The sequence below is a fragment of the Ictidomys tridecemlineatus genome, chromosome 4 (assembly GCF_052094955.1).
Source record: "Ictidomys tridecemlineatus isolate mIctTri1 chromosome 4, mIctTri1.hap1, whole genome shotgun sequence".
Taxonomy (NCBI): Eukaryota; Metazoa; Chordata; class Mammalia; order Rodentia; family Sciuridae; genus Ictidomys; species Ictidomys tridecemlineatus.
Window position 1 is genome coordinate 98887065 of NC_135480.1, and position 26989 is coordinate 98914053.

General features: G+C 37.5%; 1 protein-coding gene across 9 annotated transcripts in view; it reads right to left on the reverse strand.

The window, feature by feature from the left end:
* Nucleotides 1-26989, reverse strand: part of Cadm1 (cell adhesion molecule 1) — a 321456-nt gene that overhangs the window by 51097 nt on the left and 243370 nt on the right. For all 9 annotated transcript variants that reach the window (XM_040285249.2, XM_005328284.3, XM_021728448.3 and 6 more), the window contains exons 2-5: nucleotides 20645-20791; nucleotides 18920-19072; nucleotides 12268-12405; nucleotides 10089-10247 (exon numbers count right to left, since the gene is read on the reverse strand). In XM_040285249.2, the coding sequence (XP_040141183.2) occupies nucleotides 10089-10247; nucleotides 12268-12405; nucleotides 18920-19072; nucleotides 20645-20791 (597 nt within the window). The remainder of the gene's footprint in view (nucleotides 1-10088; nucleotides 10248-12267; nucleotides 12406-18919; nucleotides 19073-20644; nucleotides 20792-26989) is intronic.

Below are 26989 nucleotides of genomic sequence, written 5' to 3' on the forward strand. Positions count from 1 at the left end.
AACAAATAAAAAAGCCTGAGCTTGTGAGTAAGGGTATAGGTATGAGAAATGAATGAGGGGTGGTGTAGAAAATGGGGAGAGAAGTGTAAGAATAAGAATTAAAATGGATAGATATACAACTACATTATAAATAAAACCTGAATGAAATTACTTTTTTCTATGCCGAACTAACAAGCTACTAATCCCTAAATCAGTTTTCTCATTTAATTCTGTGGTTCTTTAAATGTATATTTTTCGAAATGTACCCAAGAGTAATAAGTGTGAGAGGGCAAGACAGCAGTTGGCTGAAAGGTCGAAACAATTACCATAGTTTTATTTCTCAGGCGATCACACCACCTAAACAACAGCCCCTTGCCTTTTATAAGCAGTGGTGAACTCATTAACATTCATCCTATGGGATAAGGGAGAGGATGGAAATATGGCTGGGCTCGACCAATTTCACCCTGTACACAGCTCTAGAAGCACACATTGAGGTCCTCTCTAGCCATGGCTACTTCTGGATGCATTTTTATAGTCTTGTTCCTATCACTGTTCTTTCCTGTCTCTGAAAAGCATGTGGCATTCAAGAGCCCCCTCATACAACCACTAATGTGCAGTGCACATTAAATTGGCAGTACTTTCTGAGAAGCTACGTCTCTTGCCAGAGAACATCAAGTTGGCAAGCCCAAAAGCTCCAGCTGACCCTTCCGAGTAACAAAGTTCTAGTCTTGCACTTGTTGGCAAAGGAAATGTTCAAGAGCAAAATAGCAAGGTTGTTTCTGGATACTGATAACCGAATTTGGAAGGTAGTCATTAAAGAAAGGCAGAAATACTCACAAAGGACAAATGGGATGACCCTGAACTAGCACTGGCTTCTGGGCTGAAGCCAGAACTCCAGAGCACCAGCTTTTAGACCACATCTTAGGCTAAATACAACCACAAGATGATATATGTGGGTCTACTATTTTTGGTGCTATACCCCCCACCTGGTCCCCCTTACCAAACTGCCACTTGGTGAAGTCCATTTTTAAAAAGATGCAACAAAAATTAATGGGAGAAGACTACGACACTGAACACTGATAACAAATGACCAGCTACCTAATAGTTCATACTTAGAAACAGAATGGCAGCACTATGGAGTTTCTGGTTAGGAGACCTCTGTTATTTTATCCCCATAAAACATTCTGGGCAAGGCTAAATTTAGAGCTCAAAATTTGGGCTGGAATGTAACATTTGCTTATAGGTTAATCTATGATCCACAAAAGGGCTACATTTTTCATGCATTGCTGACTTAGGATCGTTAATTAAGGAGAAACGAATGCTTGCTGGCTTATGAGGGCAGTTTTCATTGGATTGTCCCCTCCCCTTCATGTAATTTACAAGCAAACAGAAAGGGTATATTTTTCAGTACAGTGCGCTAAGGGTTTTACATGCTCAACTTCCATTAATAATAAAGAAAGTATTGAAAAAAAATATCATCTGCCCTGCCTCTTCAGTATCACTGAGTTTGTTTTAGTTAAATGCTTTTTTATGTTCCTAATGAGCTGTTTACCAGTTGTCAATTACACACATAAATCAGGAAAAACAAGCTAAGGACTTGCTATACCTGGAGTTAATATATAAATGTATATAAAAAATCATGTTAAGCCACAGAAAATATACCTTCAGATAACTGATTTTCCCAGTGTACTTTCTAAGCTTTGCAGAAACATCTAGCATGTGTTTAATAGGTACAGCTGCCAGTTACCTTCATAGTTGGCTCAAAAGGTAAACATTAATCTTTCTTGTATTACACAGGAAAATGACCCCCTCCATTGACAAAGGCAGTATTTATGGGCATATTACTTGACCCTGGGAAGCTGAGTTATCTACACACCCTATGAACCAAAGAGAAAGTCTATGTGCCACCATCTGTCCTTGGGTGATGGAAACTTAAAAACAAATTCTGTTCCCTTTCCTTTGTCCCAAAAGAAGAACTTAAGTATTTTCAACAGGTGGAACAGAAACCTTGGGATTCCACTGACACTTCTAGGACTCAGGGATGTTAAATTTTCCCAGGAAGAAGATCCTGACTGCAATATAAGTATGTCAAAATATCGAACAATCCAGATGGCTGATTGAGTAGCCCAGAGCTCATCATTTATATTTTAATTATGTCCATAAATCAAAAGTTTTAACTCACCAAATCTTTTCTGAAACAGAACCAGACTCCAAGATTTATTTTTAAGTAATGAGGTAAAGCCTAGTACATTTTCTGGGGGATCATTTTACACCTCGGTTGGTGTTGTAAGGCACAAGGCTAAAAGCCAGATGACACTTTCTACCCAAGTGCAATAACTGTCCAAAAATGTATCACTCAGAATGGTTTAATGTCATTATAAAATGGAACTGCTATATAAAAATAAGAAAAATAGTTAGGTCTGTGCACTTAAGGAACATTATAGTTATAGAGATGGCATCACCAACAGCCAATCAATTAGGTTGAGGGATCTGAGGTTTTCATAATACACTGTAATTTTTTTAAAACCCTATAAAAGACACTTAGCAAGACTGCTACAGCAGACAAAATTTGTTCATTAGTCAAAGTTGCACAGAGGGTTAAATACCAGGAGGCTTTAGGTCACAGTACAGTAGCAACCAATTAAAAAAATAATATTAGAAAGACATTCTGATTTGATGAGACTTTCTTTAAATGTACTTTGCTCTCTCTATAAAGAGGAAAAATATAAAAGGAAACTCTTAAAGAGGTTAGAATGGCTTGCTGGCGGATTACAATTGATTTCATGCCAGTCTGACCTTGCACCACACTCTATGATCTTTTCAGAAGATGAAACTCAAGATTCTGTAACCTGTATTTCAATTTCCTATGTAAATGAAAAAGCACAGTCTTCTCTCTGGAGCCCAATGCTGACATACCAGCCTTTGATTTTTTTTTTTTTTTTTAAAGGTACTTTGCAGTTTCATTTTACCTGGAATGTCACACTTCTCATGTGGCACAAGGAAGAGCTGAGGCAAGGGGGAAGGTGTCCTGAAACCCTGGCAGGAGACCTACTATCCCAGGGGCACCTGCCACCTTCCTTCTCTTCCTGAGAACTTTTAAAAGAGAGAATGTGGGCATCGGAAATCCTTCCGTGTGCTGAAGGCCCCAGGGAATGAGTGCAAGTCTGTTCCTGAAACTTCATTTGGGACACAGGTTCTCCATGTCCCTTACTCAAGATTTCATCCAATATTCCAAAATACTAGTGAATATGGGATTTGACATGTGTGGATCAAGGGCTAATTGTTTCAAGTCCTACCCAGGAGAACTCAAGGGCAGCAAGGACACAGATGCTATCACAATGGCTGAGGAGAGGGTATGGGTCATCCCTTGTGCATTCAAGCAAGGAAGCACTGACTGAAGAGTCTTTGTCAATCAGGGGAGATTACTGCAGTTTGGAGTAGAACGACAATGCAAAGATTAACCTGAGATTTGGTGAGTATTAGAAGCTGTTTGAGCTCAACCCCTACAATATGGTTGTCTAAATTGTTGGGAAAGCACAGCTTTGTAAGGAAAGGAGGGCAATGGTAGCATAAAAGAAGAAGAATATCTTGTCAAAGGTTTGCTTTGTTTCATCATAAATATGTTCAAGGATAATTTCCATTGCTGATATTTTTGTTTGTTCTCAAGGTGGCAAGCCTGAGAACGTGGGTTGTATGAATTATGGCACTTCAAACTTTACTTCCTGAGGTGAGATGAACTATTAAGAGGGGCACAAGTCAACTCTGGTAAACTGAGGTGGGACCAAAGAGCATGTGCCACATCACCAAAGAAGGCCATTGCCTCTTGTTGAAACTTGCATATCATTTTGTGGAGAGTAAAATCACTGTTCCACCCACCAGAATAAAATTTTATTCTGCCCTGTTGTGGCAGAAAATTTTGTTCCAATGGTTTTAAAATGGGATAAATCCAGAGCACTTTGTCTTTGAAGAAATCTTCGCATATTGGAAGCAAAAGGTTGGCAAAGCAAATATTGCACAAGAGCATTACCCTCAGTAAGAGGAGAGGTTTTTTTTTTTGTTGTTTTGTTTTTAAATTCCTGGTAACTAGAATAATGCCAGCAGCTGCCACACAGTAGACATTCAAAACATAAGTGCTGAATAAGTGAATGAAAAAATGAGTGAACGAGAAAGTGGAGAAACATTGGGACATGGACTTCTATTCCTCACTCTACTACTGATTTAAAAAAACAACAAAACAGACCATGAATCCATCTTTGTCCTTGTCACAGAATATCACTGTATTTTCTTTATGAAAGTTAATCCAGCTCCCAAAATTTGAGGTTTAGCCCACGAATTACTGTTTATGTCCTTCTATTTAATTATACAATTAATTAGCATTTCTGGTATATCTCAAAGTGGAATCATAAGGGAAATCATAAAAGATGTGGTTTTACCACTCTTTTTAGAGGTCAACTTCACAACCATTTACCCTTTCACAGAATCAAATTTTGACCTTGAGTTAAAAACCATTAAGCCAAGGGTGTACACAGGAAGTCTAGTTTTGCTATGTAAGTATTTGATATACACAGCAAAATAGACACTTCTTTAAAAACTATACCAGGTCAGTGAGAAGTGGGAAGTGAGTCCTTAGGAACACAGGCCTCTTCCTGCTGGGTGTGCCTTTCGGAGGCAAAGACCTTTTCCCTAAGGCTCATTCAAGATTTGCTTGTCATGTATCTGAACCAGCATTCCCTCCTTCTATTCTAAATATTAGTTACTTGACTTCCTGTTCCTTTTGCTGCTGCAGAATCTATAACACTTAGAACGTTGGGAACTTGGAATTGCCACTGCTCTGTGTTAAAACACAAAAAATGACAAGTTAAAAAATTAGCTCCAATCAGGGGGTGTCTCTGTGTCTTGATTATTTCTCATACGGAATAATAAATACTGAAATAACCTCCCTAAAAATCAATTCATTGCTTTAAAAAAATAAAAATAAAAAGAAGAGTGGAAGGAAAAATAGGTTCTGTTAAAAAAAAAAAAAAAAAAAAAGAGACTGGAGATCAGACAGAAACAGGCCAAATCTGAAACCGGCAGCTATTATGCTTTGAAGAATACAACCTGGGAACAGGATTGATGGGGGAGAGAATGTGACAGAGGAGCCACTCTTGGAAACTAAGTCTTATCCTCCACTCCAACAGGAAAGAGTTGCCAATTTCCAGGTTTTTCTTCCTCCTTCACCGCAGGGCACTATCAATACCAGAGAAACATTTATTTTGTCACAGATAAAGAACAAGTTTTGATCATCTCCTCAATGCCCAATTTTCCCCCAGATGAGGGAATGAAAGGAAAAAATCTACCATCCTCTGGACCTTGGATGAACAGGAATATGGATTTATAAAATACCTGTCTACATCTAGTCAATAAAACTCATTTTGAAAATAATGCCCACATACACGATTAACTGTCAGCTGCTGATCAGGGCAGGGAAGGCATTCACACACCCATTTCTAGAGGCTTTGTTTTCATTCTCTGTTTCAAAACTCATCTCTTCATTATTTCTCTTTTTATAAATATGCACACACACATGAAACCCTCACAAAATGAAGATGTTTGCAAAACATGATAAAGAGTAAGTTTATGATGGGTGAAATCAAAGTCACACAGCAGTCATTCAAGAGCTTCACATTTGCCTCCATCCAGAGTAAGGCTTTCCTCCGTTCTACACAGCAATCTGAATTCTATACTGAGGGTCACAGCTTGTCTTTGAATCCCCAGCTTACGTCGCTATGTGTTGCCACCTTGATGCTATTTAGACAGTTTTCTTTTAACGTGCAGACAGTGAACTGTTCTCATTTAAACAGGCTTTCATTTGACAAGAGTGCATTCCCTCAGATCTGAAACTCTACCAACCATGCTACAATTGTATCACGCGCTGCTATAATCAAGCATGTTGTAAATGTGGGCAACACAACCTATATAGACATTTGCACGGAAAAAAAAAAAGCACAGAAAGATTTTCAGGTCATATAGCTCAGAACATTAAAAAGCAAAACTGTTCTCTGCATAACATCTAAGAAAACAGAGCTTTGAATTCTAGCTTGAGAACATAATTATTTTCTGTTTTAAACATTTAACTGCATGCTGCTGCTGTACCCTTGCTGGGTCTCAGAATGAAAGCTAGGAAACTAAGAGCCCTACTGTATGTTCTTCATTCCCAGCCACGTTCCTATGAGAAAACCTTATTAATGAGCTTGCAAACGAGCACCCAACAGGGAAATGTCACAAACAAGAGCGGCTAATGCCCCAGAAAATCAAATAACTGAACACTTGGCTGATTGTGGTGCCTTTCATATTTATAATAAAAGGGGGGGGTTTAATTCACTGATTTTGAAGGGGTCAACACCTTGCTGAACAAAACAACTCATTTATTTATGTTCAGAAATCTCCAGATGATAAATTACATTGATGTTAATCACTTCAATGCATACTACACAATTAATATCTGTACTCACCAAAAACTTAAGGATTATTAAAAGTATGACAGCATACACATCTGGCTGATTTTTCACATAATTGGGCACAACAATTTCTCCTGGTACCACAAATAAGGGTACTAACAAACAAACACCACAAAATTCTGGTTCAATTAATTAGGACTTAAATCCACAAGACAAAAGCAATTCCAAGTTGTAGCTCAAGCCCGGTTGTCTCCATTCAGAGTATGGCTTTCCTCTGTTCTGCACAGCAATCTGAATTCTATACTGAGGGTCACAGCTACATAGTATGGAGACACCCATCTTAAGTGGAGAAGTATACCCCTTTCCTCTCTTATCCTTCCTCTCTTCATTCCTTGTCATACTTGAAGTATTCAATGGCATACAAGTGGCCACTGTTTATTTTTCCTTTTAACATTATTTTTTTAAAAAAGATATAACTTATACAGAATTCAAATCTATCATCTGTCCTTGAACCCTAATCATAACCTGGCTAACACTCATTTGTCTTAGCTGGAGTAGAGACATTTCCATAAAACTTCATTGGCCAAAATAGGCCAGGGTTAAACCAACTGAGCACACTTAACAGCATTCAGATCAGGATAAATTGCCCCAAGGTGGTCTTATTCACTCAAAGTAGAATCTGAGGTCCTTAGAGGGACTCAGTACTTCCTGGTGATAATATCTATCATTGATAGTATAAGCAATCTTTTTAGGTAGCAAGGAAAAGGACATTTAAAAAAGAAAGTGTGCCTAACAAAATAAAATTAATATATTTACATACATTATTACATAGGTCTTGGTTAGGTTAAAGCAATAAAATGATGTAAAAAAAATGTATCTTATAAAGCAGCCCTAATAACTCTGAGGGAGAAATGGACTCTTCAGATTGTAAGCTAAATGTGGTAAATATGTGATCTTATTTACCTTTCCAGATGTATAGCTATAAAAGGAATTTTGAAGTGATCCTAAAAAGGCTGAACTGCAAGCTTCAAGGGTCTGGGTCAATTAAAAATACAGGTGTACTGTTAATCCTCACAAGGTATCCACAATTCAACTTTTATGTAGATTGGCTACTTACAAATTAGTCTAAGACTCTCGTGCCTTCAGAAATCTACTCTTTCCTCATGACCATCAATATATGGTGCTGCCTGTCTGCAGAGAAGACTGCTATAAGGGACTGGAGTTGGTCCACTACCCACCACTGGTGAACAACTGGCAGACTGTAGAGCCCAGCAACTAAGTGCCACAGCCACTTGAGGCACGCAGCTCTTGTTATTGCATAGCTACTGGTGTTCAAGGAGAGGAAACTTGGTAGGAAATAATGCAGCAATGTGCAATTGTGTTTGAAGACGTGCTTAGGGAATTCCTGTCCAGCTCCAGAAAGTTCTCAGCAGTGCTCTAGGAATAGAGGGTAGTGAAATATCAAGTGACTTTCTTAAGCACTGACAGCCTTATTGAAGATTTCAAGCCAGACCTAAAATTCCCATTTGAATTATACAAAACTTTATAATTCTTAACCATCTTTTACATAAGAGATTTCTCCTTATTTATATTCCAAAATGGAACTTCAAGGATAAATTGTTTGTGTGGCTTATGTTGGATAAAAGACGAGAGAGCTGCCCACAAAATAAATGCCATGTTAGAGTTTGAAATGATCACATCCTCATCTATGGAAGATGCTAAAGTCCCTTCCTGTAGGTAGAAGCCAGGGGCACTTTGTTATATTGAAGTCAAATGGATTCACTTATAGAGCCTTATTACTTTTCTTAGAAGGACGAATCTCTTGAATCTGTTTATAAGGTTTATAAGGATTAGTATCAAGTTTTTCCAAGGGGGAGAAGATATACTGCTTGAAATATTTTTGCATTTGGAGGAGTATAATTTTGTAGGTGGATGGGGCTACATTTTGTTTAAAAGACACCCTGGGAAACTACTTAAAGAGTTTAGGGGCAGAAACTGGGCGAATATCTACTCAGGACTCACAAAGGAGCTAATGTATTATTAAAGCTAATGGGCCCCTACAAAGAAAGTTAATGGATATTAAGTTTGCTTAAATGAATTACATATTAACAAAGTCACAAGAAATCTACTATCTGCCAATTTAGATAATATCTGATCATTTCTGTTTTCCCATTATAGGGACATTACACCACAATAGTTTTAGTGATATGAAAATTATAAGCATGATGCTCATAATGAAGCTATATAATGAAGTGGATGAAATGAATTAACAAGAAAAACCTGCATTATATAATGTTAAATTGAGCCAAACTCACAGAGTAAGAAAAGGTTGGAATGGGAGGGTCTTTTACAAGCAACTTTTAAAAACTTTCCCTGCCCCTAGTTTGCTCAGAGAATTGAAACATGGTAAGGAATGCATCAGGTTGATCCGTGGCCTCCAAAGATATGTACAAGTTCTAATCCTTGAAACCTGTGAATGCCACCTAATATGGGAAAAGGGGTTTTGCAGATATAGTTAACTTAAGGATCTTAAGACTGTACTGGATTATATTGGGTGGGACCTACATTCAGTGACAAGTGTCCTTGTAAGAGACACACAAAGAAGAGAAAGCCATATGAAGACCGAGAATGGAGTTATGAAGCTATAAGCCAAGGAACTCCTGGGGTCCCTAGAAGCTGGAAGAGGAAAAAAAAGATCCTTCTCTAAACCTTTGGGGACGGGGGATATGATCTGACTGATTGACACCTAGGTCTTTTGGTCTCCAGAACCGAGAGAATTAATTTCTATTGTTTTAAGCCACCAAGTTTATGGTGCTATAATTTGTTACTGTGGTTCTAGGGTACCAACATAAAGATTCACAAAGGGTAACACATTTCCTTCATCAGATTCCCAACTTCCGCCATCCCAACCAAACTTTTAAAACATTTTCATTCTGTATATTCAATTATCACCTGAAAGTTTTCAGAGGCCAAGTTACAGAAGCCTTTTGATGAAAAGTGAGAAGCTGGCTACTTGGCCATAACCTTGGCACAAGAATGAATTTGGGCAGAAACCAGATTTTTTTTTTTCCTTTGATGCAGAAGGGTCTAGAGGAGAAGATGCGGAGAACATATTTAGTCTACAGGGCACCATAGGGAGACAGCCTTACTCACTACAGTCTAGTTTTTATTGATGAAGCCATCAAGATGTGGCACTTATCCCGAAGAGTTTGACTTTCAACTCACTGCTATAATTTAACCTCAAACAGAAGAGAATGTATAATTAAAACAAAATGCTGATGTGGAATGGAAATAAAACACCTCCTTTAAAACAAAATCCAATGCTTCTGATGGGATTGAAAAGGGAGGGATTACTCCAGAATTTGAAGCTGGAACAAAAATGATGACTGTCTATATTCAAAGAAATCAATTTTGCATATGTTAAAGCAGATTGAAATAATTTCAGTTTTTCATTTGGATTAAATGTGGAATTCTCATACTCTCACTGGCACTTTGTAAGATGATAGTATTTCTTAAAACAATCCTTTGATTATTTTTCTACCAAGATAACAGGAAAAATATTCTATCAATACTATATAAAATGTATGTATGCATCTAACAAATGGCATCTGAAGAGGTTCTAAGTAACTGCCGTGCTATGCCCTCAGAGTAAGATGCTCAGGTACTCACACTGTACTTCTAGATACCGTTGGGTCTGCAAGTTTCCGGTGACCGCAGGGTGCTCCACTTGACAGATCACTGGGACCCCGTCATCCTCCTTGTTCACCTTTAGCATCAGCTGACTGGTCACAGTGTACATGTCCGACCACTCTTCCACCTCCGATTTGCCTAGCAGGAAAGGAAATGTATAAATAACCAGAGATGGTAGAAAGAATTTGCATCATTCCAGTTTTAAATTCTCTTCTTTCCTTCCAAACTCAACAATACTATTTTAACAAATATAATGGAAGTTACCTGGAGAAGGGAAATCTGTGAATGGATAACTGATAAAAAGATTGTTTCCCTTAATTTCCTATTTTTCAAAACTTACAGAATCATATTTAAGATATATTCGACCCCAAGCAGTACACAGTATTTTTACTGAAGTACATTATATGTTTCTTCTATCTCAACCCCCCTAAAAAGTCAGCAAAAGGTTGAACCACTTTGATATCTGGCTGTTCCAAGGTATTTGGAAGGAGGAAAAGCAAAGCGTTTTTCACCCTAATTACAACTATCTGAACTTGAAATATCTCTGAGGCTGTCATGCCATTTAAAAATTCCAGGACATCATCCAAATCCCCTAAGTAATTCAATCAGCAGTGGAGATATAAACAACCCTTTTTGCCTACCCCCATCATCAACAATTAAGAGGGAAAGTAACTAAATGGATTTACATAATTGAAATTGTAATTGAAATGTTTAAACTCTGAGACTTCTGGAAGACCATAGAAACGCAGTGGCAGTGGGCTAGAGCAAAGTAAGATACAGGGCTTTGGGCCAGATGGGAGACACGTCCAAGAACACCCAGAAAAGCGGGCAGGAGGCTTCCGGATAGAATGAATAGGCTGGGGCAGTCCCTTCCTGAACCCAGCACTCCCAGGAACATGGCACAACATTAACTTTCTTTTAATGTTTTGTACTTATCGGTACACATTTAATGGCTCAGTTCACTTAGACAGAAAAGCAGAGGGGAAATGAGAAACTCTTTCCTTCTAAAACCATACCTAGGAAATGGGAGATTTAAACAGAACAAGCTTTTGGAAACTTTAGCTGTTAGATATAGATTTCTCTGTTTCCATATATAGGTTTCTGTATCACCTTTCTAAAAGGGTTTATTATTTTCTTCCTCACACTGTTTATTTATTTAACAAGCACACAGCACTTAAGTTGGCCCAGGGACTAGCTTAATAATGCTTTACAAACATTCACTCATTTCACTTTCATAAGAATCCTATAAATTTATATTATTATTTTAGAAGAAAGTGAGGCCCACAGCTAGTTTTCAGTCAAATGACCAGAGTAGGTCAGTCCTTTCTTTAGAATACTACTTGGAGGTCAACCTTGAAAAGAAAGGAATCTGAACACAACATATGTGAAAGGCTTAGGATAAGTGGCAAAATATGGTCCAACAGGGTACAGGCTGTCTCCTTTCTCAGCAACAGCTGAGGTGGCAGGGATTGAGGACCTAGGAGTCAAATCTGGGATGACTCAATTCTGAGGGAAAGCCAACTGCAGCATGACTAAAGGAATCACTTGCACTGCTCCCACAAAGGCAGAGATGCAAAAGAACAGACCAGTGAATTGGGCATCTGAATTATAGGTTTCACAAGGGTTGTGGTTACTGTAAATTCATAACTAGGATAAAATTCTTTGTCTACTTAGTGCAACCTCTCTGGAAGGAAAGCACATGGTCAATACAATCGATAGTGCAACAGATATTAGAATCTGGAATTTTAAAAAATGCTTATAAAAATGTGGGGTTTTGACCCAGTCTGAGCCAACACAAAATGCAGGGATTTTGTGTAATGAGAACTGAGGTACAGAAATGGTCTGAGCTGAGGGAATACCCCCAACAGTGGCTCTTCTGGCCTGAAGAGTTCTAGTTTTCAGGTTTAGTTTTCTCTAGGCATTTGAATAGAGCAACAAATCTCACCATGAACCTTCAAATCACACGAGAGGGTATGAATTAGAACAATGCTGTTATGCTTTGGCCTCAGATGTCTTTAGTAATTGATTATGAACCATACCTAAATAAATACTTTTATTTAAGGGGCATGTTTTGCACCTGTTCCTAATTCTCACAAAGCATACTTGCTAGAATCAAGGACCAACTAACAACTTCAGTACAGGGTGGTTTCTCTGTTACCTTTGAGCTCCTTGTTCCCTTTGAACCATCTAATAGTTGTGGCTGGTTTGCTGGCCATGGAAGTGCAGTTGACTTCAATCTCCTCGCCTTCCACCGCAGTGTCTTTCTGGATATCAATCATCAGGTTACGTGGTGGGACTGCAGATTAAATACATGTGCTTTGTAAATACAAAATTCATTTCTAGACATATTCTTCCATTCATCAGAAACTAGCACTATTGCTATCAAAAAAGGGACAAAATAGTGGACATTCCTGATAGAAATTTAAGACAAACCATCACAAGAGGAGCAAATGCCTCAGGCAGAGGGAAGAGAAGGGCAAAGCCATCACTAGATAAAATGAGTTATGCAAGATCAGTTAATTTTTCTCTTACATGTATCATATAAAATGATCAGTTTTCCACTATTAAATCATCACTAACAATGCTATGATATAGTTATTTGTTATTCATCAGTCATTACAAAATTGATCAGAAAACAGATATAAAACAAGGAGGAGTACACATTATTGAAATTACTGTCCTTACCTGGAAGCCCCTGAAAGTAATACTTCTGAACTCAATGCTTGGATTTCAATCTTCATATAAAAGATTTCAAAGTCTATCAATAAAGGTAAAAAACTGGGGGTCCCTCAAAAGAATCACTCACCATAAACATACACAGAAAAATTATATCAGGACCAGTTCCATTTAATTAAACAGAGCCACAGAAATCCAGAATTCAATCATGTTCTCCAATGGATGGCATATTAATAAAACCCTTTGAATATGAAGATGCAATAATAGAGGGAATGCCAATTCTCTTGAAGTAATTTTCCATATTCTGAATTCCAATGGTCCTGATTTTAGAAATGTAAGCAGATTTAAATAGAATTAAAACTACTCTTCTATAAGCACATTAAAGATATGTGTGATAAAACAGCCAAAATAAAAGATTTTAGGGCTGACATACTAAATATCGAATCAAGAGTATGAAGAATATGATGGTGGTGATGATGAAGGGAGTTTTTTTGGTACTGGGGATTGATCCTAGGGGTATTTAACCACTGAGCCACACCCTAGGAGTATGTTTTGCATCTGTTCTTTTTATTTTTCATTTTGAGGTGAGGTCTTACTAAGTTGTTTAGGGCCTCACTAAGTTGCTGAGACTGGCCTCAAATTTGCAATCCTCCTGCCTTAGCCTCCCGAGTCACTGGTATTACAAGCGTGTGCCACTGTGCCTGGCAGTTTTTCTTTTCTTCTTCTTCTTCTTCTTCTTTTTTTAATGAAACTAAGTTGACAGTGAAACTTCATAAGGTGCAACCTTACCTCAAGACTGAACCTCTTGAAATAAAAATCAGTAAGAATATGGAATTCAGTAGTGTAAATCTAAGAATATGTGTCCTGACCACCATGAATAAGCAAAGACAGTTCTGAGACTTATGATTAATAAGTTTCTCAACTCAGAAGAGAAACAAAAAATTAAATATGTATAAACATGCCATCCCGATGATCAAGTTGAATAATACATCTCTGATACTGCTTCAATAAATTATAGGATTAAACCACATATTTGGGATTTCCAACTGTTATAGTCCAACATGAAAATTCTGCCCACAGGAAGACTTTTATACTGAATTGGAGCAATAGAAAATTCTTATAGGGAATGATGAAAAAGGAAAAGTAAAGTGATTTGTTGCATATATTTCTCAGCAAGATAGTGTGCTGTGGTCGGGGAGGGGAACAACAACTAAAGCAAAAGCATTCCTCTTTGTTCCCTGTGTAAAGGAAAACAACATATTTGCTCAGTTGGACGTGATGCTAATGTGATATGGCCCAAATGAGTAGTTAAGCATGGCAAAGAACTATCCTAGCTTACATTTCAAGAAAAAATAAGGAAAAAGAGGGATAATTTAACATCCAATTTGGACTTGCACATCTGCCAGCATTTTAAGAGACACAGAAAGGCAGTGACAAAAGAAATGATATGACTTCAGCTGGTGGTATCCTTAGCATAGTTTATCTCCTTGGTGATGATCAGGTCAGTTACACATTTTTATTCCATAAACCTAGGCAGTGGATAGGGGATACACAGAAATGTTTCAGACCAGCAAATACTACTACATTCTGAGTGCGGTAGACATGAATTTTTTTTTGGGGGGGGGAATGCCATTATTAGATGGAATATCAGTGGAAAAGACTGTCCAAGGCTAAAGGAAACAAGACCTTGGCAAACAAGACCGTGATAAGGGATACTAAAAAGAGATAAGAAGGAAACAAGGTCCTCTCAAACCAATGAAGGAATGAAAGAGAATAAATGGTCCATTCAAGGTCCAGGCAAAAACAAAACTAGAGTGATAAAAACAATTTTTGATATGGGTACAGCAATGGCTCCCAGTGAGAACTGAAAGTGAGTAGAGTAAATGAGGGGACATGAAGCTAAAGAAGGGCTCTCTTAGGATGTGATGGAGGCAAAGGGCTAAATCTACTTGCCATCCTGGAAATCCCCACAGAATGGGGTGGATCTGATTCTATTATTCTGGGAGAAATGCCTTGGTGATCACTCTGTAGAAATCTGGGAATATTTTGGATGGAAACAGATCCAGGAGTTGTTAAAAGACTCTGCTACAGAGACTGCTAAATCTCAGAAGAGTTTACTTAGCCTTAAATGTAGTCTGTCAGACAGCTGCTTTCTGGCCTCCTGGTGATCTTGCCTTTCTCTTGTCTCTTCTTGTTGAGCCTCATACACCTTAATACACTTACCCCAGGCTCCACCTAGCCCCCATCAGCTGTTCATCTCCACTGTTATCTCTTGGTGGAAAGTCTTTTCTTACTCTATTTGGTCATAAAAATGGTGGCATGTTCTTTCCACATTATATCTCATATAGTTTTCTCAAGACTGTGTCCAGTATTTCAAAGAAGAAAATGAAAATGGGCAGATGTAGATAGGACAGAGAAAAATCAGTGGTGTCCTCTAGATGTTGTTTAGGGGTTGAGAGCTTGACTGGCAGGGAGGTTCCTATCTGGGATTCTTATTGTTTGGTATTACCCGGTTAATTACTCCTCTGCTACAACGGATGCGTTCTAAAGTTCTATACCCTTGAGAGGGATTCCTGTACCAATGTTAGATTTTAGGATTGCCTTCCTAAACAGCTGACATCATCTTTAACTTTATGGCCAAGGTAAAAGTGTAGAAAACTTCAAAAATCAAGTATAGAAAAATAAAGAACTTACTTGTTGTTGAGCTCATCATTTTGAGAAATAGCTGAATGATTTTTCCCACATCCATAAATAGTTTTCTCAAGACTGTGACCAGTATTTCTAATCTTTGCTAAGATTAGAAGAAATGGGCAAGTATAGTGGGAGTTGTTTGATTTACAAATGTAAAATAAAATCTGATAACATGAGTCATGATGAATTTTTTGATATTATAACTGTGACTTCTCTCAGAATTTTTTTTTTAAGAGCAAGAAAGCTTTGGAAAATATAATGAGGTTGTTTAAATCTGTCTTTATGAAAAAAGAGGATTGGACAAGGAAAAAAATTTATTTTGGTCTATTAATCCTACCCTGCTTTTCCTTTAACTTCATAATGTCTATTCCAATACAAAAGAGGTTAGTAAAGTATAAAAATCCATTTATAAGAAAAATGAATTAAAACTGCTGCTAACCAGAGAATACACTTATACATGGTCCACTAAACAGACACATTTAGTAAAAACTGCCTGCAGCCATTAATGAAAATAACCAAAGATATATCTAAGGAGGTACATATAGATGAAAACCTGAATGAAAACCACAGAGGAAAATACCAGAAAAAAAGCAATGAAATGTCAAGGTCCTACTTAACTAACCTATAAGAGTACTAATTATAAACATTACGCCTACAACATTTAAAAAAATCAGCAATATCAAGATGAGTCACATTAATTACAACAAAAGAGTCTTAAACCTGATCAGCACATGAAATCTCACTCTAAGACCCTTTAAAATAATTAGGTTCTCCTGTTCCTGGAATCTTAAGAGTGAACACTAATCTTAGAAAGACAGGATTGTAATAATATTAGCTACTATTATCAGTAACTACATTAATCTTGGAGCAGTGTTATTTTCTCCCATTCACCTCTTCTCATGAATAGTAGCATAAAGAGTCCTACACTGTGTTCTGGAGAAAAAAAACAAACTCATCACAAGTAGAAGGAATGAATGAATATTCTACAAGGCAGCCAGATCAATGCAAGGTATCACAGGAGAATTTTCAGTTTTTGCACAGATGAGATTGAAACATAATGTTAACTATGAAGTAGCACGGATAACATTAACAAATACCCATGTCTATACGTTATAATTATGCTGAAATTTTTGCCAAATGTGTCAAATAACTAATAAACATATGCACTAAAATGTGCAACTTCAACCTATCAAGAAGCTTGACAGCTGTGTAAGCATATATGGAATGCTTTTCGGAGAAACATAGATAGTAACGAAGATGCTAATACATCATTCTTCATTCATTATAATATCTGAAAACTCTAAACCTTACGAGGAAGGTTTGAATATTTGAGTATCAGAGGAAATTGTCAGATTTTTGGAATATGAAAGACTCAAACACTGATGACAACAATTTTACTCTGTCAAGGATGCCTAGAGTAAATTCAATGGAAAGAATATTAAATGAATGCATAATATCTGCAAAGAGAACATTGACTAACATTACTTTCAAGTATATTTAAGTTAATGCTTCTATAAAATACAAGCAGGAACCTATTACTTCTAGAATAATGAGACCTCCAAAAGGATTATAGGCATAATGCCTCTCAAAAATCTAGTGCTGGTACATTGACTCCCAAGCCCAGGGTGTATTCATAGTCAACCTAGTCCAATACAGTGGTTCTGAGACTGACAGGCAGTAACTACTTGCCAATGACCAGCTAGACTCCTGAAAACCAAAGATGTGCATCTAAGAAAACTTTGAAATGGCAGCATTCAGGATTTAACTGAAAACAGTCTAACCCCGAAGGCACAAAGGCTGTGAGACAGAATCATCAAATCTGTTTTGAATTCTCAGATTCTTGATTGTCACTGAATACTTTGTAACTTGGGCAGGATGACTAACCTGTTATTTTTCTTCTGTGAAATTAAGCTATCTATATTTCCTCCAAACAGTAAAATATTGTGAAAATCCAAAATGCTATTAATATATTTCCTTTCATTGCTATCATTTTTGTGGAAATGCCACAAATGGTCAATGGATGGCTGGTCAATTTGAAGTCTATGCAGCTAATGAAGCAGGGCAATAAGCAGTCTATTTTCAAATACTTCTACACAAGTGGACAGACAGCTTCAAATGTACATTGGTGAATTGGTATATCTGCAAAGACCAAAATAATCACCCCCCAGCAAAACTTCCATGCCTTCTATCTCTGCAGGTCTAATATGGATCAAAACTAATAATGACAAGCTTGTGCACCTGAAAAGCCATCACTAAACACAGTCCACATTAGAAACTGTATGGCCAGATTTCCTGACTTCCTAAAATCAGTATTCCTCTTCTCAAGGGCATATATGTAAGCTTTGGGAACATGTTTTAGCTTAATGAATAAAAAAGTATTTTCCCTTTTACAGCTGTGTTTAAATAAAGTAATGAGGCAGAAGCTCAATATGTACATCCATAAATACATATATGTGCACACACACCAAGCAAAAATGTCCTTCATATTTATCTTTCCTCTTTAATCTTCATATCATTACACCGAAAAGCTGCAGTCTGCCGCTTCAAATAGACTTTGATTCATCATCTTCCCGAAGGTGTAAATCAGAGATCTTGCCTTGTGCTACAGTGTATGTCCTTGAAATTTCAGTTTCAAAAGTCCAGATCAGCTGGTGTTATGCCCTGGAGTATATGTTTGTCTAAAAGGTGACTAATTCAGATCACCTTCAGTATACTAGGATCTGCTAACTATATAAAAATAAAAACACAGAAACCTGGCTACTGGGATTTTGCTGAAAATCACAATCTGGTGATCATAAATGAAGATACTCAGCTCACTAGAGATGTACCTAGAAGCCTGGCAATGGTGCTTTGATTGTTCATCAGTTAAAGAGCTCTTAACTCTTTTATGTCCAATGATTGCACTTTGTGGCAAAGTATGTGTTCACAAGGTATGACTTTTTATAGTATAATCTAGAGTATAAACAATAAACAAGGCAATAAGTAAAGTTGAAGAAAAGGAGAGCAACAACATTAAAAAGAGGATGTAACTCAGAAGAGAAAATCATTACGTGGATTCCATAATAGCTCTGCCATGGGGTACAGATGTGAGAGCCCATCTTTCCTTCTGCACAGAAGCAAAAAAATCCTGGTAGTTAGAAGCAATGACATTTCATGTGGTGAGTGATTCATTTGAGGGCTCTAAATTCTCTTGATCTTTGCTTCTAAAGCTTGAGGTTTGAAACCCAAGAGCAGGTGGAATCTATAAAGACTGCTGATTGCCATTCCTTAGAGCGTTTGGTAAAATAGGCTATTTTTAAAATTCAGCAAGATGGGCGGTGATTCTTCCTAAAACAAGTTGGAACAGTGAAATCCACCATTAACCTTCTCTTTGCTGCTGGAAGCTATTTGTTAGTATGGGCCAGCCCACTCTGCTTCCCAAAGTGAACCCGTGCATTTCTTACCCAGGACAGTGATGGTGGTGTAACTTTCCTGTGGGGGGTCAGTGTAGAGCTGGCAGAAGTATCTCCCTTCATCAGAAATGGAGACATTTGTCAACGACACCTTGAGTTCACTGCTAGAAAAATTCAGCAACTGAAACCTGCTGTCCTTCAGGGCTGTGAAACAAAACACTGAGTCAGTGACTATGAAAAGACAATGGCAATGGCAGTCTATTTTCCTTAATTTGGGGAGGAAAAAGTCACATGGCTAAAAAGGCAGCCACAGAGTGGAAAAATTCATTAAGCCTTTCTTTACCTGTTGGGTACTATTTTGGGTTTCTGAAGTAATTGCATATAGACAACTCTACCCAAAGAAAAGACACGCACACGCGCGCACACACACACACACACACACAGTGGCACAATTGCAAGCACCATCAGTTTTTCAGCACTTGCTCATAATTGTTTTCAGTTTCCTATAAGAGATAGGCAAAATCAAAACAAAAGGAAAGGTCATGTCCTGAGTCCTCTGTCACTGAGAAGCCAGCCCCTCTTAATCTTTAGGTACCAGAAATTCAGAAACTGAGGCCAACAAGCTTCTAAAAGGTCTCTAAAAATCCGAGGCTTAAAAAAAAAAAAAAAAAAAAAAAGCAGTTTCAAATTATGAAAGAGAACTAAAATTTCATTAGTAATAGTCTCAAAGTGAAATCTAAAAAATCACTTCAAAAATTATTTCAAGTTCCTAAGCCACAACTTGGATCCATCTTAATTTATTTGATATGATTTAAGATGGTGTTATCAAATGTGGACGACCTAGGGCCACAGAGGCCATAAACTCATCCTGTAGTTTTCTAGCTATCTTCAGCTTCACAGTTTGAAACTGATTAGACAACATGCAGGAAATCAAAGTCACCACAAAAGTAGTGTATGTGGGCTTCTTATTTAGTTCAAATGTTCTCTTCTAAAATCCTGTTAATTTGGGCAAAGGCTAGCTTAGCCTATATTTTAAAAAAATCTGGTTTAAGAGTAAGAAGCTGGCTTCTCCTTTTAACCTCTCTTATCTGTGTAAATGTTTCTTAGATTTATCAACTCTTTTTACAAGTCATGAATGTCCTGCAATATTGGGAGGAAAGGGGCCAAGTAGCCAGAAAGGGATATCCTGGATTCTGCTTTGGTCAGACACTAATACTCTCAAGTAGAATTTTCCCAAAGACTTAACTCTTGCTTTTGCCAAGCCCTGACACCCATTTGAACTATTTCTGTTACACATAATTTAGTTTCAATAAATGGCTTTTATTATATTATATTTGGAAAGATTTCAGCATATGGCTACCCCCACATGAGAGGCTATGGTGAGATTTGGTTTGTCGATGCAAGCATAGATTGCCTTAGAAACTTCAATCTTCAAACCAAACAGATTACCTTTCAGAATGCTATATTTTCCTTGCCTTACCCCATTTGAGTTGTTTGTGTCAGTTAAGTATTTGGGACTCAATTGCAATTCACCTTGAATTACTACAATCAATTCCTATTGCAAAGTAAGACTGCCTTACTTTTAAAAGGGACCATTCAAGGTTTCTATTAAGTAGAAAGATTATGATTGCCTGTCTCTTCTTCCCTCTAAAGAATTGACTCAACTTTAAGCATCTAACATTAAATTTAAAAAAAGGTGGCCTTAGCAATCTCGTTATCAAGACAACATGGAGGAAAAAAAAGTTGTTGGCTAATACAGTAGGGATGGAAACTTACGCCTGAAGTCCCTGAAATAAATGGTCTGCCTGTTGGGGTTCAGTAGTTGAATCACAGAGTCGTCACTCTTATTGACTTGGCAGCTGATCGTTGCGACTTCTCCTTCTATCACTGTCACGTCTTTTGTAAACAAATTCTGTCCATCACCTTAAAAAAAAGGGGAGAGAAGAAAAAGGTCAGAAAAAAATCTCCATTAATTAAAATTTGGGCTCATATAATATGAGAAATAAGAAATAAGAAGTATATCAGAGCATGAACATAAGTAGCAACATTTGGTATGATGGTTCTAATACTTTTCTCTAAAGTTCACAAAATGAGTCTACTAAAGTAAGGCAGACACAGGGATAAAATACAACTGAGCCTGGAACCACACATTCAAAAGCTGTAATGCTGAGGCGTCGGCCTTCAAGACTTTGCACCGTTGAGTGGTGTAAGCTGACGAGGTCTGAGGAAGGTCAGAGCGCTGGCTTTTGTCATGAGCTGAAGCTCTCACAACTGGAGGAGGAAAGTTACACATGGTTGACCCTAGCTCACACACCCTTGAGCTAGGTAAGCTATCTGGTCACTGCACAGAAAACCCAAGGAGCCACTTAACAGAAGTAGGTAGGAAGGTTCATCAAATAATCTTGTCTTGTTAGTAGATGTCGACATTCCCAATGTACAGGCAGTTCATTTAGTCATTGTGTGGGAGTGAGAACTGAACTGACTATGACTCTTGGGATCTCAATAAAATCTGGGGAAGGCTTACATAAGTTGAGTTTGTTAGTCCGCTCTCAAAAACTCATACCTTCAGGACTCACTCAAAGCCCCAGGCAGCCCTGAACCCATGACCCTTTCTGTAGATCACCCTTCTCCAGCCGTTTAGAAAATCTCTTTCAGAACATGTCAAAAAGTCAAGGGTTTCAGATCCACGGATATATGACTTATCTCCAAATCTGCTCTAGTTTGTTGCTTCTAAGATTAGTGACAGCAGCCAAGGCACCTCATAAATGTCATAAATGATCCACAGCACATGTAGGAGAAGAGGAGAGTTCAATTCAGAAGCAAAAGATGAAGCAATTGTTGAGAGTTCAATTCTGCACCTGGCATAGCAGGGGAGAAGGGAGTATATGACAATGTCCTAGGCTTCGAGAAGCTGCAAGGTGGGTAAAAACTGACACCTAAATTCTACTTACAGAACAAGAAACAATAGTATCGGCAGTAGAAGCAATGGTCAATCAGGAAGGGGGAGAGATTGCTTTTTAGCTGTGTGACCTCATGAAAATTATTTCAAGTTCCTAAGCCAGTTTCCCATCTGCAAAATGGGAACAGTAATGAAGAGCTATCTCATAAAGCTGTTATAAATATAAAGCACTTATCACCGTGTCTAGCTTCTCATAAAACTAAATAAACAGTAGCTGCTATCATTATCATCATCATCATCATCATCATCATCACATCATCATTGTCATTCTGTATGTCAAATCCAAACTTTTATTAAGCCATTATTACTTGTGAGGAGTAGTGTGAATACAAGAGTAAATGCTCTCTGTTCCAGCTTTCAAACTCTTTTATGTATCAACTCAATGCTTATTTATTCCTTAAAAAAACATTGAAACATTGTCACATTAAGAAACAAAGGTCAAAGATAAATACTAATCTAAAAAAATGTAGACAGAATAAATAGAGATGCAATTAGAATAAATGGAGGATTTCCACCTGCTATCATATTTCTGCTGAAGGATTCTTTTTTTGGCAGGACACAGTGGGAAAATGTGAGAAGGGGTGTCTAAGATGGCTTTAAGCCAAATCCACCTAGAAATAGACCAGCCCCTGGCAGAGGATTAGAAGGGAGGAAACTAGAAGGATAAGGGGGAAAAAATTATTAGAGCCACAGATAAACAAAAATTCTTGGTGCTTGAGGAGCAAACCAAAATGAAACCCGACCTTGAGCTCCATGATCCAGGGAATTAACCCAGGTGTGAGGATGCAGGCCCACAGGGCCTGTAGACAATGAGAGGGTAAATTTCCCTTAGCTGGATCCAGCAGTGGAAGCTTAGAGACTGAACCATGTTACAGAATAACAACAAAGAAAAAAAATTATCAGAAAAAAAAGAGGATGAGATGATTTTAAATTTTTTTCCCTGAGTGGGTTACTATGATAAACACAGAATTCAGAACCAAGCTAGAGGGAATAGTTTATTCCCAGATTTGAGAAAAAAACAAGAAAGGAATTCCTGCCAATCAAGCAAGCTTTTCAAGGTGGACAGGATGGCCCTGGAAAAAGTGGGAACAGAAAGGACATCGTTTTTATATTCTCAGGGTAATTCAATCTAGTAAAAAAATTAAGAAAAAATTAAACTGCATGATTCAAGTGCTAGGCAAGCCTTTAAAAATGGGGACTTGCCTTCAGGAAACTAGAATACAAATGGGAACCTTACTTCAGTTGTGGGAAGGATTTCTTGTATCTGAAGAAAGTTTATTAGCAACACAAATAAGAATCTTCCACTTATAAAATGTACGACCTCAAAGGCATTAATCCCCTCAACAAAAACAAGGCCTCACAGACGCTAACTACTATCTTGAAGCTAATGGGACTTAAAGCCACTTGCAATTCAATTAGGCACTAATAGAATAGTTCCTGTGGAAACAACCATATGCTTTAATTTTAGTTTCTTATTAGAAATCCTAAGGCTGGTATATTCTGTAAGGGATATACAGTATTCATATTAAGACTATAAAGCATTTATATAGGGGATGGAAGCAGAGAGGAGTTGACTATAACTTTACATTTTAAGCAATGACGGTAATAAACAGAACCAGAGGCATTTCTGTGTGCTTTTTATAAAGCCTAAACATTCTTAATTATTACTTATAATTAAAGACCGTAGCCTTATAATGTGTAATTACTGAGCAAATCATTCAGGTAAACTTTTCCCATCTGTAATTTTGTGCCCTTGCTGCCTTCAACAAATCCATGGTGATGTTGTCAACATTACTGTATTATTTTTTTGAAATTATTAAGACCAACCTAAAATCTAGTTTCTCAGAAAATACCAATTTCTAGCTGTGTTAACATGGTTCTAATGCCAATGCTAAAAAATTATAAGTGATAATGAAATATTTTGCTGAAAGATATCAGAGTGCTTTGCCTGATGGTGGTGGCCCAAGGATGTCATTCTATAAAAATCACCAATAAATTATACGGGTCAGCTAGATGGCAGTTATATTAAACAGAGCTCCATACTTTGAGGCACCATAAGATGGCTGCAATGGGATAATAATGACCTATTTATTTGAGGCAAAGGAAGTGAATGACAGTGATGAAAATATGGTATGTGTGTCAGTGCTCTTAACTGCCTGAAGCCTTTATGTAAAAATAATTTCTGCTCACATCCTCAACTATTTCTTCCAAACAGAAGGGTGCACTGTGACTTGATAAATTTCCCCTTGAAATAGATATCATGACAATTAGGTTGTTATAAAATACAATTTGATGTGTAGTAGAAGTATAAAAACAGGCTACTTTGGTGCCTTTCTTAAAAACCCCATTTATAAAACATTTCTGATTTTCTCAAGGTCAATTAGTGAATATACTGTCAAGGCAGAAATGGCACATGTTCTGGGCAAAAGAAATCAAATAGGCACAATATACTGTGGCCATTAAATAAGGCTATTAGCTGCAAGGTAATTTAAGGGTGGAACAATGTCTGGCATGTATAGACACCTTTGACGGATAATTGGTATATATGGGTGAGGTTTGGGAGTGAGAATCTGGATTTCAGTTTATACCAGCAACTGTTATGTTATAGTGAGTACATTCCCCATATCTTCCAGACTCGCCCCAATTTCCAAAAATAAAACTCTGGCAATGGAGGGGCCTATTCCCTCATAAGCAAGTCTCCTGTAGCAAACTGGAAGTTGTTAGGCCATTTATCACAATCAAGAGAGAGATTATTATCTAAAAAAAGGTAAAATTATTTTCATGATTAGCAATGACCATTACTGCTGTGTTGGAGTAGGGGTAGGGGTGCAGTTGGCATATAAATCCCCTATTAATTCAAACTTAAATTAAGATAGCTCATGGATTCTCTCCTAAAACCTCATTTTATAATAAACTCCATTTAGATGGCATTGCATAAATTGGAGTCTATTCAATCAACAACATGCCCTCCCTTAAGGAGGTGATGGGGAACATCTTAAAAGCAAGAATTGGAAACAGTCAATGGGGAGGAGAGCAGTTATCCGGTGCTGAGCGCTGTGCTCACAGCTGCATTACATACTTTCTCCTTTTAATCTCTTGGAATTTTTAATAACCCCACTTTAAAGATGAAAACCCCAAGACTCAGAGAGATTTGAATAAGTTGCCTGATACAATTCAGCCAAGGGGCTGAGCTGGTTTTTGAACTCAGTTTTGCCAGGTTCTCCCGCCATAAAGCTTGTCCTTTTTACCAGCCAACATCAGGACTGGGTGCCAAGGTTCTACTGGCTCTGCCTTGGAAAATTTACTTGTTTTTAAAGAGGGTTATTTCCCTATGAGCAACTTCTGATTTTTTTTATTTCCATAATTTATCCAGAACACAATTACACACTTCAAGATGAGAGAGGAACTGTCCTGAATGTAAAACACCTTGTTTACTACTGCTTCCTTCTTTCAGTGCTCAGCACACTCTGCCCCCAGAGAAAGCCTTTATTACCAGTGCATGGCGGGCATTTGCCAGCACTGAGAGCTCTCGCCCCCGCTGCCTGGCTGCTAATAAATAAAGCACTTCATTTACACTAGGGGAGTCTCTCCAGTCAAGTCCATAATAAAAGGGCAAGTCATAGTTAAAACAGAATTCAGCTTATGCTATGGCAACTATGTAAACTCTTACTGACACTACAGAGCACCCGTGACACTAAACTAGGAAGACAGTTTGCCCAGAGAAAGCAAATAATGTTCCTGACCTGCTCCTTCAGTAGCAAAGTCATGTCAGAGAAACTTTCTCCCCCTTCCTCTGCTCTATGGAAGACAGAACCTAACATTAAATCAGCACAGTGTGGTCTAAACAGGAAGGACTCAAACCCAAAATACAGATGGCTAAAAAAGGAAAAATCATCCTGCTTTTGATCAGTGTAGTTAAAAAATTCCACTATAGTTCTTGAAATTTACTCAAATGAAAGTCTCAGGGGTTTTCGTTCTTACCAAGAGACATCCAGGTTTGAAATTTTCAAAGAAGCAAAACACTTGCATGCTTTCGGAGGCCTTATTTTCAATTGGTAAATGAGCCCTCTCTGACTTGAAGCTTCCACTGGCTTGAAGCCCAAGTTCGCTTCTGTTGGATCCTATTTTTATAAGCGTGTTCAGGATGTGCCCAATTTGGAAGAACAGTGTCTACCCCTACCTGAATAAAACCATCAACACCAGAAGATGCACCAAAATTCCTGCTAATGTTTCAGAGAGTTAGTACAGTTGAGAACACTACAGACAAAGAAATAAAAAATTACGATCCTGTTGAAACCCAGAGGGAAAAATCTTTCTAACTGCATATGTTCACCCAAGTCAACGTAAACACAGTGTGCACTGCAAATCATTAACAAAGCCATTAAGATTTGATTTCTATCTAAGCAATTATTGTCAGCATATTTTGTACATTTCCTTTAAAAGACTCAATCCTATCTTTCAATTCATTAATCTGTTCCCTACATTTACAGAGTTTTATATCAAATCAGAAACCTATTTGAATTAATAAGAATTACAGGAAAAGTAATTTGAAAATAAATTATTTGAAGTTCAAGCCACGAAAGCTTTTGATGAAAGAATTCAGTCCCATTTAAACATTACAGTAACATTTTTTAGTCAGCCAATGTCTTGATGAGAGACAGTGAGGACCAGTGTCCAAAAAGAGGGGTCCATCAACCGTGGATTAAGGTTAAGGGCAAGACCTCCTCAACACAAATATAATTTTTTATTTCAGAGAGAGGCAATACTTCAACCTTCATGAATACTTGAATATTTATTTAAAAATCAAAAGCAATCAATCTGTCTGTTGTTTACAAAGCTTGTTAACCTTTTTGATCCTCATCCATGTTTTGCTATCCCAAACTGTAAAGTTGAAATGTTGATTGTCTCATCCAAGGACTGTGTCTTTAATGTTCAAAATAATTACAAATATGTACCATACAGATCATAAATGTAGAGATAAAAGAAGCATAACCAAATAAACAAATAACTGAGTGGACAAGAACATATGACATCGACCCAAACATTTCATTTATACCACCTTCTTCTTTATAGAACACTTTTGGAATCAAAGATCAATAGAACAGCAAGGAACAGAGATCAACTCTCACTTTATAGATGACGACTCTGAAGCCTAGCAAGGA